Here is an 18,171-nt window from a genome sequence, read left to right on the forward strand (position 1 = left end):
CTACTTGATCGAGTGAATGGTCGAGCTATCACAAGGGTGGCACGAATCTCGCCTTGAGCTTGACTGGTATCGTGTGGTAAAGGGATTGGTGCATGAGTATATCAAGGTTCAGCCGATATGATCTTTATGTGCATTTGGGAGTCAATATGTCCTGCTAGGTACCGCTATTGACTTGCAATTCGGAAAAGGGTTTCCGGATAGCGGCCGTTTACACATGAACCTAACGGGTCACACACTTAAGGGGATGGAATATAAAACTTGTACTGACTCTAGTGCAAGTGGGAGATTGTTGGTGATATGCCCTAGAGGCGATCGAGTTTGCGGATTGGATCTGCTAATGGGCTTTAATATTGATTAAAGGACCATTAGGGTTTAGAGTCATAATGGGTTTTAATGTTGATTAAAAGCCCATTAGCGTGCTCTATATAAAGATAGGCAGGGGCCAAGGCGCATTGAGTTTTTCCGAAAAGAAACAGATCTTGCCACCAAAAACCCTGGCCGCCTCCTATTCCCGAACTCCCTTCGAAACCCTAGCCGGGCGCGCGGTGCTAGCACACCGGCGCACGGCGATTCTATCCTTGTACGTGTGGATACCGTAGATGCGTTGCTACTATTGCAGTGCTGATCTACTCGGGACGTACTCGCGAGTACTCGGAAGGTGCTCGGGACGTGCTCGGGACGAGGTTGACGATCGACTACTTGACGCGCACGACGTTGGATTGGTCTGTTCCAACTCTTCTTCCGCTGCACTGCTCGTCAAGTGGTAACGATTCATGATCCCCTACTCGCATGGCTTTCTGGTTGAACGCGGTAGAGAAAATTTATTTTGTGCTAGCGTAGCCTACCCGCAACCCTTCAGCAAGATGGTAAGACCTCCCCCACTTGGACGTTGAGTTTACCCCTCCTCAAAATCTTAACATCTTACCCTGGTGCATTTCATTGTCGAGATCAAAATGAACATGAACTGAATATTTTGGGATTTACCAGAGCAGTAAGAACATGCTTTGTTTTTAAGTTACTTGTGTTCAACAAAATGACCAATAATTTGGACCCCTACCTGTTGTGGGCGCCTTTGTGGGCCACACCCACCGTCGCAAGAAGCTTGGCAAGGCCGGCCTGGCGGCCACAAATTCGGCGGAGGAGCACCTACCGTCGCAACAAGCATTTCCTTTATCTCTAGTTAGTTAAGATCATTTACTTAAGATTTAAGTCAGCTCTAATTCAGTTAGAGATAAGATTTGTTAGCATGGATTGTTAGGCCCCGACTCTATATAATGAGCACTGGCTGATTAGTTTTGGCAAGAAAGAATAAACCTAATTCCCCCATAAACAGCTGTCAGAGCATTTTCGAGAGGGCAACTACGCTCTTGCTACCATATTTTCCTTTCCTTAGCCATATCAACCCCCGAACCACTATTTCATAAAATAAATTCCCATTGATTGGAATCAAATTTCAAGCATCAATGTTAAACACGAACATCATGGTTTTGATTTTACATAAACATGATGAAAATTGAAGGCTGAGCATCTCATTAAGAACATTATATTTGGACTTACATTACAAGAGAACAGTCTGACACAGCTAGTTGTATTTCATCTAAATATGTTTAGGAGATTAGTAGTTATTTTATTATCTAATTAGCGTGTTCCTTTATTGCCTTATCTATTTTAGCAGTGCATTTATAGAAGAATTTTCTTAAAAAAAATCTTTTCTGACAATAAGGAGAAAACATAGTTTTGTGGTTATTATTCAAGCAGATTACCTTTTTGGAAAATAGCATGAGAGCTGCTGTTACTTCATGAAAACAAGAAAGATTACTAAAAAAGAATGTCAAAGTTACAATTTATTGAAACAAGGCTAAACTGCTAAAGAAAATATGATTGTATCTATAGTGAGTTGTTGGCCTCTTGCATGTTCGAAGTTCCAATTTGCAATTTATTGAAACAAGGCTAAACTGCTAAAGAAAATATCATTTTATCTATAGTGAGTTGTTGGCCTCTTGCATGTTCGATGTTCCAATTTGCATGAGTACAAGCTTAGCAACAGAGAATTTGTAATGTCATCTTTGATGCATTTCCTGCCGTTTGATGTATTGTGCCATTTTTCCAGTTTTATCATGGTTTTGTAGCATTGAAATTTAATTTGACTTGTGAGAGGTAATAAGTAGTGGTCTATGTCTTCTTAAGGTTATACGACTATGCTCGAGCAAGATTTGCATTTCTTTAGTGTTGTTAGCTATTGCTGGACAAATTATGATACATGTGCTATTGATTTTTTGGTATACACGGTGTCTTACCACCCAAAAGACTGAAATAGGAACCAATAGTAGATCTAAGCTACTGTGGTACTAATGCAGCAACTAGCATCAATGAAAAGGTCAGGTATGATCCTGTTTTGTGCTAATTTTATGATGTCGATGTTTGCTGTAAGACTAAAGATGATGGGAAGATGAATAGAGAACCAATTTGGTCCTCCTTATTTCACCACATCCTCCGCTTTGAGTTTGATATGGTCTTTTTGGCTTTCCATGCCTATTTTTATTGTGCGCTTAAGAATTTTGTTTCATAATCCATACCTTTCAGGAAGGGAGTGATTTGCCGAGGTCATGGCAATTTGACATAGCAAATGCATCGAGTCCGCGGTTTTTACTGTTTCAATATCAATGTGCTCAACTTACATTAGGTTGGTTCCTGTTTTTCAATAGCGATAGTTAGCAACCATTTTTAGCCTAACTCCTATATATTTTCTATGTATTGTAGTTATCTTGAATGGGTTTCAAAATAGCTTCAGATGGGCTCTTCAATTCTAATTTCAACTCACATCACCGTGAGAGCTAAAGCTATTGCACAAACTCTAGCAGCAAAGGATATATAAGGATTCAAGAGACACTTGTAGTTGTCATCTAAAAACATATGGAAATGTCATATTCTGCTGTGAAAATATATGCTGCCCTCTTTTGATCAGTTCTTTTGCACGATATTTGTGTAAGTCATCTCGCTTTACCGGATTCAAGCTTCAACAACGACAACGCTCCTTTGGGTTGGCATGGTGTGAGGTCTGGATGGAAGTGGTGCGGCAAGGGTAGGGGAGGAGGGAGTAGCCATGAGTGTGCGACAAGGCTAGGTGGTGTTCGTGGGTATAGCTTTGAGATGGGCTACGATCGTGCGATTTGGAAGCACTATAGTAATTGTGTATTCAATAGAGGAAGATCTATGACTTAGAAACATATATAATACTTTTTTTCAATAGGTGGTCATACTTTCTATGTTTTGTGATGCTCTTGTTACGATATATATATATATATATCGTATGGTTTTTAATATATGTAAACGAAATAGTTACAGCTTAATATTTACATATATTGAATTATCACTATTTCTCTTTTAATAAACATGTGGACTTCACGTGCACGCTTACCAATACATGATTTTTTTCCAGTCGGATCAAAATTTTGTTCTGATATTTGTAGCTTGTGAAATGAATTGAAATTGTGTAAAAGATGCCCAAGTACGACCTCGAGTGTCGAACTCTCTTTCCGAAAGGAAAACAAAGACTCAAACACCGCTCTGTCTTCCGGAAAGGAAAACGTTTACTCAGAGCCCGAGCCCTCCGTTCTCGCCCACGCCCCTCCTCCTCGCGCCAATGTCGTCGCGCCTCCGCCTCGCCACCACCGCCGCCTCCTCGCCGGCGCCTACACCACGCGCTCCCCACTTCGCCCTGTCCGCCGCCACAGAACGCGTGCACTCCGGAACGCTCAGCCCGGAGGACGCACACCACCTGTTTGACGAATTGCTGCGCCAAGGCACCCCCGTCCACGAGCGCTCTCTCAACGGCTTTCTTGCCACGCTCGCCCGTGCGCCGCCCTCCGCTGCCTGCAGCGATGGACCCGCCCTTGCCGTCTCCCTCTTCAACCGCATGTCCCGAGGCCCCGGCCCGCGGGTGGCCCCGCCCACAGTCCACACCTACGGCATTCTCATGGACTGCTGCTGTCGCGCACGGCGCCTGGACCTAGCATTTGCCTTCTTCGGCCGTCTCCTCAGGACTGGCCTGGGTGTCAATGTCATCACCTTCAGCAGCCTCCTCAAGGGCCTCTGCGACGCAGACCAGGCAGACGAGGCTGTTGACGTGCTCACTCGCAGGATGCCCGAGCTGGGATGTGCGCCTAATGTTATCTCATACTCGATACTTCTGAAGAGCTTCTGCAATGATAGGAGGAGTCAGCGGGCGCTCGAGTTGCTCCGGATGATGGCTGACAAAGGAGCTTGTGTTGACGTGGTTGCATACAACACGGTCATCGACGGTTTCTTTAAGGAGGGTGACGTTGCTAAAGCATGTGATCTATTCCATGAGATGATGCAACAGGGGTTTTCACCTGATGTGGTGACTTATAACTCAATTATTGACGCGCTTTGCAAGGCCAGAGCATTCGACAAGGCAGTGGTAGTCCTTCGGCAGATAGTTGACAGAGGTCTTGTACCAAATGCTGTCACTTGGAACACACTGATGGCCTCTCTTTGCAAGCATGGAAGAAGCAAGGAAGCTAGAGATATATTTGACTCCATGGCTATGAAGGGACAAAAACCTAATATCATCTCTTACTATATTATGCTTCACGGGTACGCTACAGAAGGATGCTTTGTTGATATGACTGATCTTTTCAATTTGATGGTAGGAGACGGTATTGTACCTGACCACCATGCTTTCAACATACTGATCAATGCATATGCTAAAGCTGGAATGTTGGATAAGTCTATGATTATCTTCGAAGAAATGAGGCAGCGAGTGAAACCTAATGTGGTCACTTATTTGACAGTAATAGATGCGCTTTGCAAGAAGGGTAGGATGAGTGATGCTCTCAAAAGATTTAATCAGATGATTGATGAAGGAATTGCACCCGATGTAGCTATCTACCGGTGCCTGATTCAGGGTTTTTGTACTCATGGTGGTTTGGTAAAAGCCAAAGAGTTGATTTGTGAAATGATGAATAAAGGTATGCATCCTGACATTGTGTTCTTCAGTTCAATAATAGACAGCCTTTGCAAAGAAGGAAGGGTAATGGATGCACAAGTTATTTTCAATTTCATTATACATGTTGGTCTGCGTCCTGATGTCATCATGTTTAGTTCACTGATCGATGGCTATTGTCTGGTTGGGAACATGATGGAAGCATTGAGAGTACTTGATGCTATGGTGTCAGCTGGCCTTGAACCCAATGTTGTAGTTTATGGTATACTTATTAATGGCTATTGTAAACTTGGAAAGATTGATGATGGATTGAACCTTTTCAAGGAAATGTCACTTAAGGGAGTTAAGCCCACAACTATTACGTACGGCATCATACTGGATGGGTTATTTCAAGCTGAGAGAACAGTTGCTGCTAAGGAAAAGTTCCATGAAATGATTGAAAGTGGAATAGCAGTGGACATTGGAACATACAACACAGTTCTTTTTGGACTTTGTAGAAATAATTGCTCTGACGAAGCAATCGCACTTTTCAAGAAATTACAGGCAATGAACGTGAAGATTGATATCATAACTCTCAATATTATGATAACTGAAATGTTTAAACTTAAGAGGATTGAAGAAGCTAAGGATCTTTTTGCTTCTATCTCAGCCACTGGGCTGGTGCCTTCTGTTGAGACATACCATCAAATGATGACAAATCTTATTAAAGAAGGGTTGCTGGAAGAGGCGGACAATGTCTTTTCATCTATGGAGAATGCTGGTTGTGATCCCAACTCTCAACTGTTAAATCATGTGGTCAGGGTGTTACTGGACCACGGTGAAATAGTCAGGGCTGGAACATATCTGTCTAAAATTGATGAAAAGAATTTGTCACTTGAAGCTTCAACCACTTCGTTGCTAATCTCTCTCTTCTCAAGGAAAGGGACATGTCAGAAAAACATAAACTTTCTCCCTGCAAAGTATCAGTTTCTTGCTGTAGCTGGCTGCAGTTGATACGTTATATCTGAGCTCAGGTCCCCACAAGACACTCTTGAGTTTGTTGTTTGTCACAAGGGATATTATCTGCACTCATACAATCGGTTCCTGATCCTTTTGTTTCTTCCTTTTGTGTTGAAATCAGAAGGATTCCAGTTAGATGTGATTTTTTTTTCTTCTTGTTGTAGGATATTGACCAAGGTGTTTAACGTAGTTGGTCGTATTTTGATGTATAATGAAATAACAACTTCTGAGTGGGAAGGTATACACGCAGTGGCGGACCCAGGGATTTCAGGGAGCCTGGGTTGGGTGCAGGCTGTGCCCGTGCAGGTTAAGCTTTGCCCAAAATTTGATCGGTCCAAATCACGAATTTTCTCATAGACTATATAGAGGTACAAAGGCGGATCAGGGCGGAGCCCAAGCGGGTGCCCAGGGTCGCCGGGCCCTGGGTATGCCACTGTATACACGTGTGTTTTTTTTCGCATGAAGCATAATGAATCAATGCAATCTGTTCGAGCATGGCTAGTGGGGGTGTTCTACCAAGTGCATGTTGTCACTTGGAATTCATTCATGGCTTCCCTTGGTTGATATGACCGATCCCTTCAATTTGATGGTAGCAGACGGTATTGTACCTAACCATATTGTTTTCAACATACTGATCAATGCATATGCTGAATGTGGAATGATGGAAAAGACTATGGTTTATCTTTAAAGAAATGAGTCAGCAAGGAGTGAAGCCTGACGCAGTCAACTTTTTGATGATGATTCTATCGAAAAATTTAATCGGATGATTTATCAAGGAATAGCACCGCACGTAGCTATTTACCTGTGCCTGGTTCAGGGTTTTTGTGCTCATGGTGATTTGGTGAAAGCCAAGGAATTGGTTTGTGGGAATGATGAATAAAGCTATGCGTCTTGACATTGTGTTCTTCATTTCAATAATTAACAGCCTTTGCAAAGATGGGTAACGGACGCACATATTTCTTTGTACATACTGATCTGCGTCCTAGTGTTAGGGTATATTTATTTGGGCTTATACTTCTAGTGCCAGCAGCCCAAATAAATGAAATTATTGAAAAGTAGTTTATATAGAAGTCAGAAGCCTGCTTCTGAGTAAATGAACTAGAAACTGAGAAGCTGATTGATAGTAGCTTTTCTGAGAAGTGGTATACTGAGAAGTTAAAATTTTGATATAAAAATCAACAGCTAAAATCTAAAAACAACTTTTTAGAAAAATCAAAAACACAGATTTTTAAAAAAACGAAAAGTAGAAGACCAAACAAACATGAGAAGCCCAAACAAGCATGCTCTTATTATGCTTAGTTCACTTATGGATGAGTACCGCTTGGTTGGCAAAATAGAGAAAGCATTGAGAGTATTGGATGCTATGGTGTCAACTAGCCTTGAATATGATACTACTACTATTAAAAAAACTTATTAGTGATGGTTCATAACTGATATCACTCTCAGTTTTTAACCGGCAATACGAACTCGATAATGGTAGTCGTTGATTATCACCATCGATTTGGGAACTTGACAGTGATATTCATATATCACTGTCAGTTTATAACACTAACCAACAGTAATGTTCATATTGCGTGTAGCCTTCTTGCCATATCACATATCACTGGTTATTGAGAGCAATGGGATATTTTTTTTCATTTTAACCCTTGTTGTCTGAAACTTTTGACGATTATTTAGGCATCAAAATGACTTCAAATAAAAATGTTGTAGATCTCATCAAGAGTTAGAATTTTCCTATAAGTATTATTTTCATCCAACTCTGTGTGAATATTTTATGAATTTCTGAATACCTCACTAAAAACATGCAAACCAACATTTGTTTTTGCATGCTTTAATATGAATCAACTTAAGCATTGCACATATTATTATTTCACCATATAATTACTACCGTTAGATATGATCATTTTTTCTAACTTATATTTTTGTATCATTTTATATTTTATCCAACTTGTAACTGAGTTGACCCACATGAAAGTCAGTAAAGAGTATTGCATATACAATATGTTAATTATTTAGTGGCTAAGCATTATATATATATACAAACACATACACACACCACAGTTCAAAAATTCGTCGGTAATCGAAAAAAAATCGCAATAACCGGGTATCTTGGTCCGACTCGGTTTCAAAAACAGAATGGTAACTGAATTTGAATTCAAAAAATTCAAAAAATAAAAAACTTCAAAAACAAATTCAAAAAAATCCTAAAAAATCCTAAAAAACCTAGACACAATTCTAAGACCTTATGTGGAAAACTTTTTCAAAAATAATATCGTTTGCATCATATCCTATAGGGAGGAAGTTTGAAAAAAATAAAAAAAGTTGAAGCGTGCGGCTCAGTTATTAACTCATGTTAAGTAAAAGTGCAACATGTAAACACATATTTTTCTTGTGTAAAACGTATTTTAGGAGAATCTTTAAAATTAATTTCACTTTATTTAGAGTTTTATTAATTTCTCTATGATTTTTACAAAGTTCACAAGCATAAAGTGAATATGTTAAGAAACAATACTGTAATTAACTTTTTCATGTCTACTATTATTTTTTCTATGTAAATCATAGTATAAATAAGCTAATGAAAGTGGTTTCACTAATTTTTGAGGTGTGATGGGTCAGTTATGAATTAATCTAGTCGTAATATATTTACACAATCATGCATGTTACAATAACTAATTCATAAGTTTATGTATTTTTAAAATAGATAGGATCATGTAAGAAGACTAACAAAATTAGTTTCATGATTTTTGGATTATCAAAGAGTAAACTATGCATTTAACTTGGTTTAACAAATACAATTTCTCACAGAAAATTTTAAACTTTTTTATGAGTATAAATACTTTTATCATGTAGATCATGTCACAAGAAAACCAACAAAATTTGTTTCAATTGATTTGAAGTCAGATAAATTAGTTATTAATTTTACAAGATTGAGATAATTTTTTGATTTTTTTGTTGAACTTCACTGAAAATCGAGAAAACCGCTCGATAAATCGAGAAAACTGAGCGGTTACCGAAAAAACCAAGTGGTTACCGACAATGCGAAAAATTCGAGAAAATCACTCGATAAATCGCAAAAATCACTCTCCTGAGTGATTTTTTTTCTTTCCAAATTCCAAATTTTGCCAAATGAATTTTGTCCGAATTTTTTTAAATTTTTGACCGGTTACCGTGATAACCGCGAATTTTCGGTTGCTGCCGAAACTCGGTACGGTAAGGTTAACCCTGCATGCCAGAAACACATAAACTTGCTCCCTGCAGAATATCAGTTTCTTGTGGGACCAGCCAAAGTTGATACATGATATACGAGCTTAAATCTCGAGAACACTCTCCTGAGTTTTGTTTGTGACAACTCACAAGGGATATTATCTGCACACAAACAGTCAGTTCCTTATCCTTTTGTTTTGTTAATTTTTTTTGAAATCAGAAGAATACCCATTGGATGTGAACTTTTTTTTTTCTTGTTGTAGGATTTTGATCAAGGTGTTAATTGTATTTTTATAGATATTGAGATAATAACTTCTAACTATATATAATAACTTTTAACTATATTATTATAAAACTACATCCGTAATAACTTCCGACGCTGCCGCATCTCACCCCAACGCACCTTCCCGACCTCCACCATGATGCCCTCCCCGTCCCTGGTCCCGGCCTCCTCCGGGATGTGCTCGGAACATTTTCCACCGCCTACAAATTCATGGCTCAATTTTCCACCGCCTACAAATTCAACCGAAAATTTTGTGACACCGTGCGGGTCATAGACAAAAAAAAAAAAACATATAAGAAAAGTGTTCCAAGTCGGATCAAAATTTTGTTCGGAACTCTCTTTCCGAAAGGAAAAGAAACACTCAGACAGAGCATGCTCCCTGGCGCCCATGGGAGCGGAGCCTCATCTGCAGCTTTCGTTGCTTCTCTTCTCCGCTGCCTCCGGTGAGCGAAGAGGCAGAGGGTGAGATCGGAACGGGGACTGCCGGCCGGAGGAGACAAGCGACGGAGCTATAGCCTATAAGTTTACCCGCTGGCTGTCGTCCTGTCCACCGCCGTCCGCAGTCCACCGCGGCAATGTCGTCGCGCCTCCGCCTAGCCTCCATCTTCACCACCACCACCGCCTCCTCGACGGCGCCTTCACCACGCTCTCCCCACGTCGCCCTGTCGCCGCCACAGAGCGCGTGAACACCGGAACGCTCAGCCCGGAGGACGCACACCATCTGTTTGACGAATTGCTGCGCCAAGGCACCCCCGTCCACGGGCGCTCTCTGAGCGGCTTTCTTGCCACCCTCGCACGTGCGCGGCCCTCCGCCGCCTGCAGCGACGGACCCGCCCTCGCCGTGTCCCTCTTCAACCGCATGTCCAAGGTCCCGGACCGCGGGTAGCCCCGCCCACAGTCCACACCTACGGCATCCTCATGGACTGCTGCTGTCGCGCGCGGCGTCTGGACCTAGCGTTTGCCTTCTTCGGCCGTCTCCTCAAGACGGGCCTGGGTGTCAATGTTATCACCTTCAGCACCCTCCTCAAGGGCCTCTGCGATGCAGAGCGGATAGACGAGGCTGTTGACGTGCTCACTCGCAGGATGCCCGAGCTGGGCTGTGTGCCTAATGTTGTCTCCTACTCGATACTTCTGAAGAGCTTCTGTGATGATAGGAGTCAGTGTGCGCTCGAGTTGCTCTGGATGATGGCTGCAGAAGAAATCGGCTGCTCACCAAACGTGGTTGCATACAACACGGTCATCGACGGTTTCTTTAAGGAGGGCGAAGTTGCTAAAGCATGTGATCTATTTTATGAAATGGTGCACCTGGGGATTTCACCTAATGCAGTGACATAACAGCCTGATTCATGGCTATTCGACTCTGGGCCAGTGGAAGCGGGCGGTTAGGGTATTCAAAGAAATGACTAGTCAGGGTGTTCTACCAAATGTTGTCGCTTGGAACACACTGATGGCTTCTCTTTGCACGCATGGAAGAAGCAAGGAAGCTAGAGATATATTTGACTCCATGGCTATGAAGGGATAAAAACCTAATATCATCTCTTACTCTATTATGCTTCATGGATACGCTACAGAAGGATGCTTTGTTGCTATGACTGATCTCTTCATTTTGATGGTAAGAGACGGTATTGTACCTAACCATCATGTTTTCAGCATACTGATCGATGCATATGCTAAATGTGGAATGCTGGATAAGGTTATGATTATCTTCAAAGAAATGAGGCAGCAGAGTGAGACCTAATATGGTCACATATTCAACAGTAATAGATGTGCTTCTCAAGAAGGGTAAGATGGGTGATGCTCTCGAAAGATTTAATCAGATGATTGATGAAGGAATTGCACCCATTGTAGCTATCTACGGATGCCTGATTCAGGGTTTTTGTACTCATGGTGGTTTGGTAAAAGCCAAATAGTTGGTTCGTGAAATGATGAATAAAGGTAGGCATCCTGACATTGTGTTCTTCAGTTCAACAATAGACAGCCTTTGCAAAGAAGGAAGGCTAATGGATGCACAAGTTATATTCAACTTCATTATATGTATTGGTCTGTGTCCTAATGTTATCATGTTTAGTTCACTGATGGATGGATATTGTCTGGTTGGCAAGATGGAGGAAGCACTGAGAGTACTTGATACTATGATGTCAGTTGGCCTTGAACCTAATGTTTTTAAATAATGAGTGATTCGTGCTTTGGTACAGGGTCAGAACATTGTAGTTAAGGAGCAATATATCTATGATAGGATCTTCTAGTACATGTTTTTCATGGACACGTACAACGATCGATATAGCGTTAAACGCCTCATTGCAGGTTATGCGTGAAGGGAAGGATGATCCCTTCAAAGAAAATAACCTAATCCAAGCCGTGTTCAAATTGTATGTAAAACCCTCCTATTCCACATTAACCGCTCTACTCCAACATGTAACCATTGATGACCTTAGGGCCCTCTTGCATGAGCGACGTCAAATGTATCTCAGGGTGTGCGAACTAGCCGACCATCCTTCTGTGCTAGGTTTCTCTATGAGGCAAAGAAGGATGGCGATGTTGCCTGACCAGTATGCATCTCACATCCAGGTTTTATCATTTTCTATTTGGTCACCTTACTTATCTTTTTTCCATTAATTCGAATGCTCCTCTTTTGCGTTAGGCGTTCCTAGAAGATGTTGAGTTGATCAACAAAGAAATTTCAAACTTCTTGGTGATGTATATGCTCTTCGGTTGGGGGGGTGATGCTTGGTTCGCGTAGAAGACGATGAAGATCGTGAACCTAAGGGGTACAAGAGTGCCCTCTACTATTCAACTAGAAAATGACGAGGCCGATAAGGTCGATGATTTCATGTCACCAATGCCTCAACGTTCGAGCAGCAATATAGGAGAAGGTTCACAGAACACTGCAAGAGTACGTTCACGCACCACATCAACATAGCGTACAACCAACAAGAAAATAGGACGTGCTCCTATCATGATAGCTCAAGATGACGATGCGGACAACGATTTCATGCCACAACATCCCTCCCTCCGAGGCCTCTATTTCTGGAGGACACTGAGGATCCTGAAGATTATGGTGGATTTGCTTCTATCCAGTCTCATAACTTCTAATCACCACTTTGACGATGACAACATCTTACTCTGATAGCATGGACTGGCCTAACTAGCATTCTTTCACTAGTTTACATCGCCATTTTCCACCGCCATCTTGAGATGATTTAGGTAATCAACAGCTATTCACTATGCATATTGAGATCAATGATACAAGAGAGGATATTGCTACTACTACATTTTAAATTGTGCATATTCAAATATAGCTAAGTGTTAAGGCTGCTCCAGCCTTTGAGACTACACGATGAATTAGGAATTTTGAAATATACATTTAAATTAGCAAATAATTTCTAATTTTGTCAATAGTTGGCAATTACTAATATTAATGTGTTTAGGCTCAAACCATGATATATGTTCATACCTATGTTTTGATTCAGGCTTTAGACAAGAAGTGACCAGAGCATTAAGTATAAAATAACAACTCCTGTGTCCTGACTCTATTTTTAGACACAAAATGACCACATGACAGAGCTTCAAACATGAAATGACAACACGCCTCTTTCTGCCTCTGTCGGTGGATGTTACGTGATGTAGCCGGTCCCAGCATAAAATAACAAACACGAAATGTTACATGATGCAACACATTTCGGTATAAATAGACAGCATCAAAGTGCCCACAACCGGTACATGCCATATTCGGCATATGAGGTATCAAATATGGCATATTCGGTACCTTATGTGTCGAATACACCTGATTTTCGGTATATGAGGTGTTGAATATGGGCTTTAGTGCCATATTCGGTATCTCGTGTGCTGAATATGTTCGAGTCTGTGTTTTTTCGACGTACGATGTATCAAAAGTCAGTTCGATAAATAAAGATTATAAATATAATAATATATTATTTATTTTGACAAGTACAGTCACGTATGTAGTCTAATTTTGGATCTTGCCGACAATGATGGCAACCATCGGCGGCGTCGAGCTGGCTTCACCAGATGGTGGCGCTTGCGCGCGCTGAGTGTCCCTAGGGACGCCACAGGAGCGCATTCGGCCTCGTGAGAGGGCGCCTCCCCAGAGGGCGAGAAGGAGCACTGTCGTGCTAAACTCCACTAGAGACGGTCAGCAATGCCCCGCGTCCGCCTCTCCTCCATCTTCACCAACCCCACGTCCTCCACAGAGCCTTCACCGCGCGCTCCTCTCGCCGCCTTGGCTGCCGCCACGGAGCGCGTGCGCGCCGGGACGCTCAGCCGGGAGGACGCTCACCACCTGTTCGACGAATTGCTGCGTCAAGCCGCCCCCGTCCCAGAGCGTGCCATGAATGGCTTTCTTGCCGCGCTCGCCCGTGCGCCGCCCTCCTCTGCCTGCAGATGTGGCCCTGCTCTCGCTGTCGCCCTCTTCCGCCGCATGTCTCGAGGTGCGGGCCGGCGGGTGGCGCCGCCCACGCTACATACCTATGGCATCCTTATGGACTGCTGCCGCCGCGTCGGCCGCCTGGACCTTGCGCTTGCCTTCTTCAGCCGCCTCCTCAGGACAGGCATGTGCGTCAATGTCTTTGCATTCAGCAGCCTCCTCAGGGGCCTCTGCGATGCAAAGCGCACAGAAGAGGCTATGGACGTGCTGCTCCACAGGATGCCCAAGCTGGGCTGCTTGCCTGATGTTGTCTCGTACTCAATACTTCTGAAGAGCTTCTGCGATGATAGGAAGAGTCAGCGGGCACTCGAGCTACTACGGATGATGGCTAAAGAAGGAGGTAGCTGCTCACCCAATGTCGTTGCGTACAATACAGTTATTGATGGCTTCTTTAAGGAGGGCGAAGTAGCTAAAGCATGTGATCTCTTCCATGTGATGATGCAGGAGGGAATTCCACCTAATGTGGTGACTTACAGCTCGATTATTGATGCACTATGCAAGGCCAGAGCAATGGCCAAAGCAGAGGTAATCCTTCGACAAATGGTTGATAAAGGTGTTCCGCCCAATACCGCGACATATACTTGCCTGATCCATGGATATTCCACGCTAGGCCAGTGGAGGGATGCAGTTAGGGTGTTCAAAGAGATGACAAACCGGGGTGTTCTACCAAATGCTGCCACTTGGAACACATTGATGGATTCCCTCTGTAAGCATGGAAGGAGCAAGGTAGCTAGAGATATTTTTGATTCCATGGCTATGAAGGGACAAAAACCTGATATTGTTTCCTACTCTATTATGCTTCATGGGTACGCTGCAGAAGGATGCTTTGCTGATATGACTGATCTCTTCAATTCAATGGTACGAGATGGTATTTTACCTAACCACCATGTTTTCAACATATTGATCAATGCATATGCTAATCGTGGACTGATGGATGAGGCTATTCTTATGTTCGAAGAAATGCGGCAGCAAGGAGTGAACCCGAATGTAGTCAACTATGTAACAGTGATGGATGCACTTTGCAAAATGGGTAGGCTGGATGATGCTATGGACAAATTCAATCAGATGGTTGATAAGGGACTTTCACCTAACAGAGCTGTTTACCAGTGCCTAGTTCTGGGTTTTTGTTCTCATGGTGATTTTGTGAAAGCCAAGGAATTGATTTCTGAAGTGATTAATAAAGCTCTGTGTCCTAACAATGATTTCTTCTATTCCGTAATAAACAACCTATGCAAAGAAGGAAGGGTAACGGAGGCACAAGATATGTTTGACTTCATTGTATGTATAGGTCAGCGGCCTGATGTTATTATGTATAGTTCACTGATGGATGGATATTGCCTGGTTGGCAAGATGGAGGAAGCACTGAGAGTACTTGATGCTATAGTGTCAGCTGGCCTTGAACCTGATGTTGTTTCTTATTGTATACTTGTTAATGGATATTGTAAAATTGGAAGGATCGATGATGGATTGAGTCTGTTCAGGGCAATGTCACTTAAGGGAGTCAAGCCCACAACTATTATGTACAACATCATACTGGATGGGTTATTTCAGGCTGGGAGAACAGTTGCCGCTAATGATAAGTTCCATGAAATGATTGAAAGTGGAATACCATTGGACATTGGAACATACAATACACTTCTCAGTGGATTTTGTAAAAATAATTGCTCTGACGAAGCAATCATGCTGTTCAACAAATTACGTGCAATGAATGTGAAGATTAATATCATAACCCTCAATATTATGATCTCTGCAATGTTTAAAGCAAGGAGAATTGAAGAAGCCAAGGATTTGTTTGCTACTATCTCAGCCAATGGGCTGGTCCCTTCTGTTGAGACATACCATCAAATGATGACAAATCTTATTAACGAAGGGTTACTGGAAGAGGCGGACAATATCTTTTCATCTATGGAGAATGCTGGCTGTGATCCCAACTCTCAACTGCTAAATCATGTGGTCAGAGTGTTACTGGACAACGGTGAAATAGTCAGGGCTGGAACATATCTGTCTAAAATTGATGAGAAGAATTTATCACTTGAAGCTTCAACCACTTCGTTGCTGATCTCTCTCTTCTCAAGGAAAGGGACATGTCAGAAACACATAAACTTTCTCCCTGCAAAGTATCAGTTTCTTGCTGTAGCTGGCTGCAGTTGATGCCTTATATCTGACTGAGCTCAGGTCCCCACAAGACACTCTTGAGTTTGTTGTTTGTCACAAGGGATATTATCTGCACACATACATTCGGTTCCTGATCCTTCTGTTTGTTCTTGTTGTGTTGAAATCACAAGGATTCCAGTTAGATGTGACTTTTTTTCCTTCTTGTTGTAGGATGTTGACCAAGGTGTTTAACGTAGTTGGTCGCATTTTGATGTATAATGAAAGACTTCTGAGTGGGAAGGTATACACGTGTTTTTTTTCGCATGAAGCATAATGAATCTATGCAATCTGTTCGAGCATGCACCTGCCACCTTGAGAACATTCCCAGTGTACATTTATATAGATGATATTAATTAAACAGGTAGTTTGCCTCATGTAGATGCATTTTTTGGCAGATGTCATTCTCGGTGATCTGCTTGATATGTTACGGTTCATTTACTCTTGGTTTGATAAATTTGTTGTATATGTTAATGGCTAATGTCATCTGTATGTTATTTTCTTGCTCTGACTTGAACATAAAGGGTCAGATTATAGAGATGTGAAATTACTGTAACATTTTAATGTTTTCTGTGATCCCAAATTTATTCTGTTGAGAAATCACTGTCGCTGCTTTGTATAACAGTTTCAGCGAACCAATGCACTCTTCTTGTGTAAAATTGGGCTGAAATACTCACGTTAGTCTGCTTTGAACTACTTAATGCGTCTCAATTAGAAATCGTGAAGCTGACACTTGAAGACTTCGTTTCGGCAAGTGTCATATGGTTAATCTTCTTCCAGTGGTCTTCCATTCAATTTCATGCTGGTCAAATATTGTTGGTTTTGGCAGCTCATTGTTCATCAGTGTGCTGAGGTTATGCAGAGGAAGCCGCAAAGTTCAGTTCTTGATGCTGATCTAGGTAGAGATTAGTTATCCAAGTTTCGGAGTTTGGACTATGAGCATATCTGAAAGGAAAACAAACACTCAGAAGGAGCTTCTTCTGCAGCTTTCGTTGCTTCCCTTTTGTGCAGTCTCCGGTGAGTAACTTTAACCTATTATACTTAGATACCCCCTGATCTGCTGCTTCCAGTTAGCGAAAAGGCGGAGGGTGAGATCGGAACGGGGACTGCTGGCCGGAGGAGACAAGCGACGGAGCTATAAGGGTTTGACTCCATTGTGGTCTTGGGAGGCGCCTGCACAGCGTTGTCGAAGAAAGATCTGACTCCACTGCGGCCTTGGGAGGCACCTGCACAGTGTCATCGAAGAACGGTTGATTCTGTTGTGACCTTGGGAGCTACCTGCACAGTGTTGTCAAAGAAGGGTTTGACTCCACTGCAATCTTGGTAGGTGTCTGCACAGTATCGTTGAAGAAGGGTTGACTCTGCTGTGACCTTGGAAGGTGCATGCACAGCGTCATCAAATATTGTCTGACTCCACTGCGGCTTTGGGAGGCGCCTGCACAGTGTCATTGAAGAAGGGTTGACTCCACTGCGACCTTGGGAGGTGCTGCACAGAGTTGTCAAAGATTTCACATATCTGTGAACACGAAGCTGGAGTACTTATCTGCTTCATCGAAGGTAGACAAGGTTGCAATAGCTACGAGAACATGGTTAGGCGATAATAATGAAGAAATGCATCCTAACAAACCTGTTTGATGCATTTTTATGTTGGAATGTAGGTTTTTCTTGTGTCACTGAGCTATGAGGTGACCCCAAGATACGACTACAAGAGACTCTTTCCTTCGGAGACGATGAAGAGTCGTAACAGTTTTATTTAATTGTATGATGTTGCAGTGTTCGTGTGTGAAGAACACATGTTTGAAAATGCTTCTGAAAACGATGAGGGTTCCCCAAACTACCTTGTCGGCTAGAGCACGCTGATAATCCTATACTCCCTGGGGGGTTGTATTTGTGAGTGGCAAGGATTCAATATGGATGGGAAGCAAGCTGTGGTATGCTTGCCTCTATTTTTTGTGAGGGTGGTGGACGATGGTCACTCTCCGGTATTCGCAGTCTTCGTGCTACCTTTCGATGGTAACTTTCTTATACATTTGTTTGTACTTCTCCCTTAACATTGGGAGCGCTTTGATTTGATGACACCTTCACTTGGGTGTTTTGAACTTTGATTGACCTTCATCGGGTCTT

General features: G+C 42.4%; 2 protein-coding genes and 1 pseudogene across 3 annotated transcripts; all 3 read left to right on the forward strand.

The window, feature by feature from the left end:
- Positions 1-3,547: 3,547 nt before the first annotated feature.
- LOC133924042 (protein Rf1, mitochondrial-like) lies at positions 3,548-16,424 on the forward strand. The gene is made up of 2 exons (XM_062369414.1): positions 3,548-5,979; positions 16,222-16,424. Exon 1 carries the CDS (start codon positions 3,644-3,646, stop codon positions 5,957-5,959), a length of 2,316 nt encoding a protein of 771 aa, XP_062225398.1. The 5' UTR covers positions 3,548-3,643; the 3' UTR covers positions 5,960-5,979; positions 16,222-16,424.
- Positions 9,588-11,657, forward strand: LOC133924043 (protein Rf1, mitochondrial-like; annotated as a pseudogene).
- On the forward strand, positions 13,516-17,951 carry LOC133924041 (protein Rf1, mitochondrial-like). Of its 2 annotated transcripts, XR_009910745.1 has the most exons (3): positions 13,516-16,291; positions 16,877-17,604; positions 17,706-17,951. XR_009910745.1 is itself a non-coding variant. In XM_062369413.1 (1 exon), the coding sequence occupies exon 1, from the start codon at positions 13,612-13,614 to the stop codon at positions 16,045-16,047; it is 2,436 nt and encodes an 811-aa protein (XP_062225397.1). In that variant the 5' UTR covers positions 13,516-13,611; the 3' UTR covers positions 16,048-16,424. The 2 variants fall into 2 exon arrangements, 1 of the variants encoding a protein (XP_062225397.1); XM_062369413.1 differs by lacking the exons at positions 16,877-17,604; positions 17,706-17,951 and having other exon boundaries at positions 13,516-16,424.
- Positions 17,952-18,171: the final 220 nt, after the last annotated feature.

Source organism: Phragmites australis, chromosome 7, assembly GCF_958298935.1.
Source record: "Phragmites australis chromosome 7, lpPhrAust1.1, whole genome shotgun sequence".
Classification (NCBI taxonomy): domain Eukaryota; kingdom Viridiplantae; phylum Streptophyta; class Magnoliopsida; order Poales; family Poaceae; genus Phragmites; species Phragmites australis.

Excerpts from the sequence above, each read along its gene's own strand:
- LOC133924041 (XM_062369413.1), top strand. The coding sequence starts at position 13,612 with ATGCCCCGCGTCCGCCTCTCCTCCATCTTCACCAACCCCACGTCCTCC.
- LOC133924042 (XM_062369414.1), top strand. The coding sequence starts at position 3,644 with ATGTCGTCGCGCCTCCGCCTCGCCACCACCGCCGCCTCCTCGCCGGCG.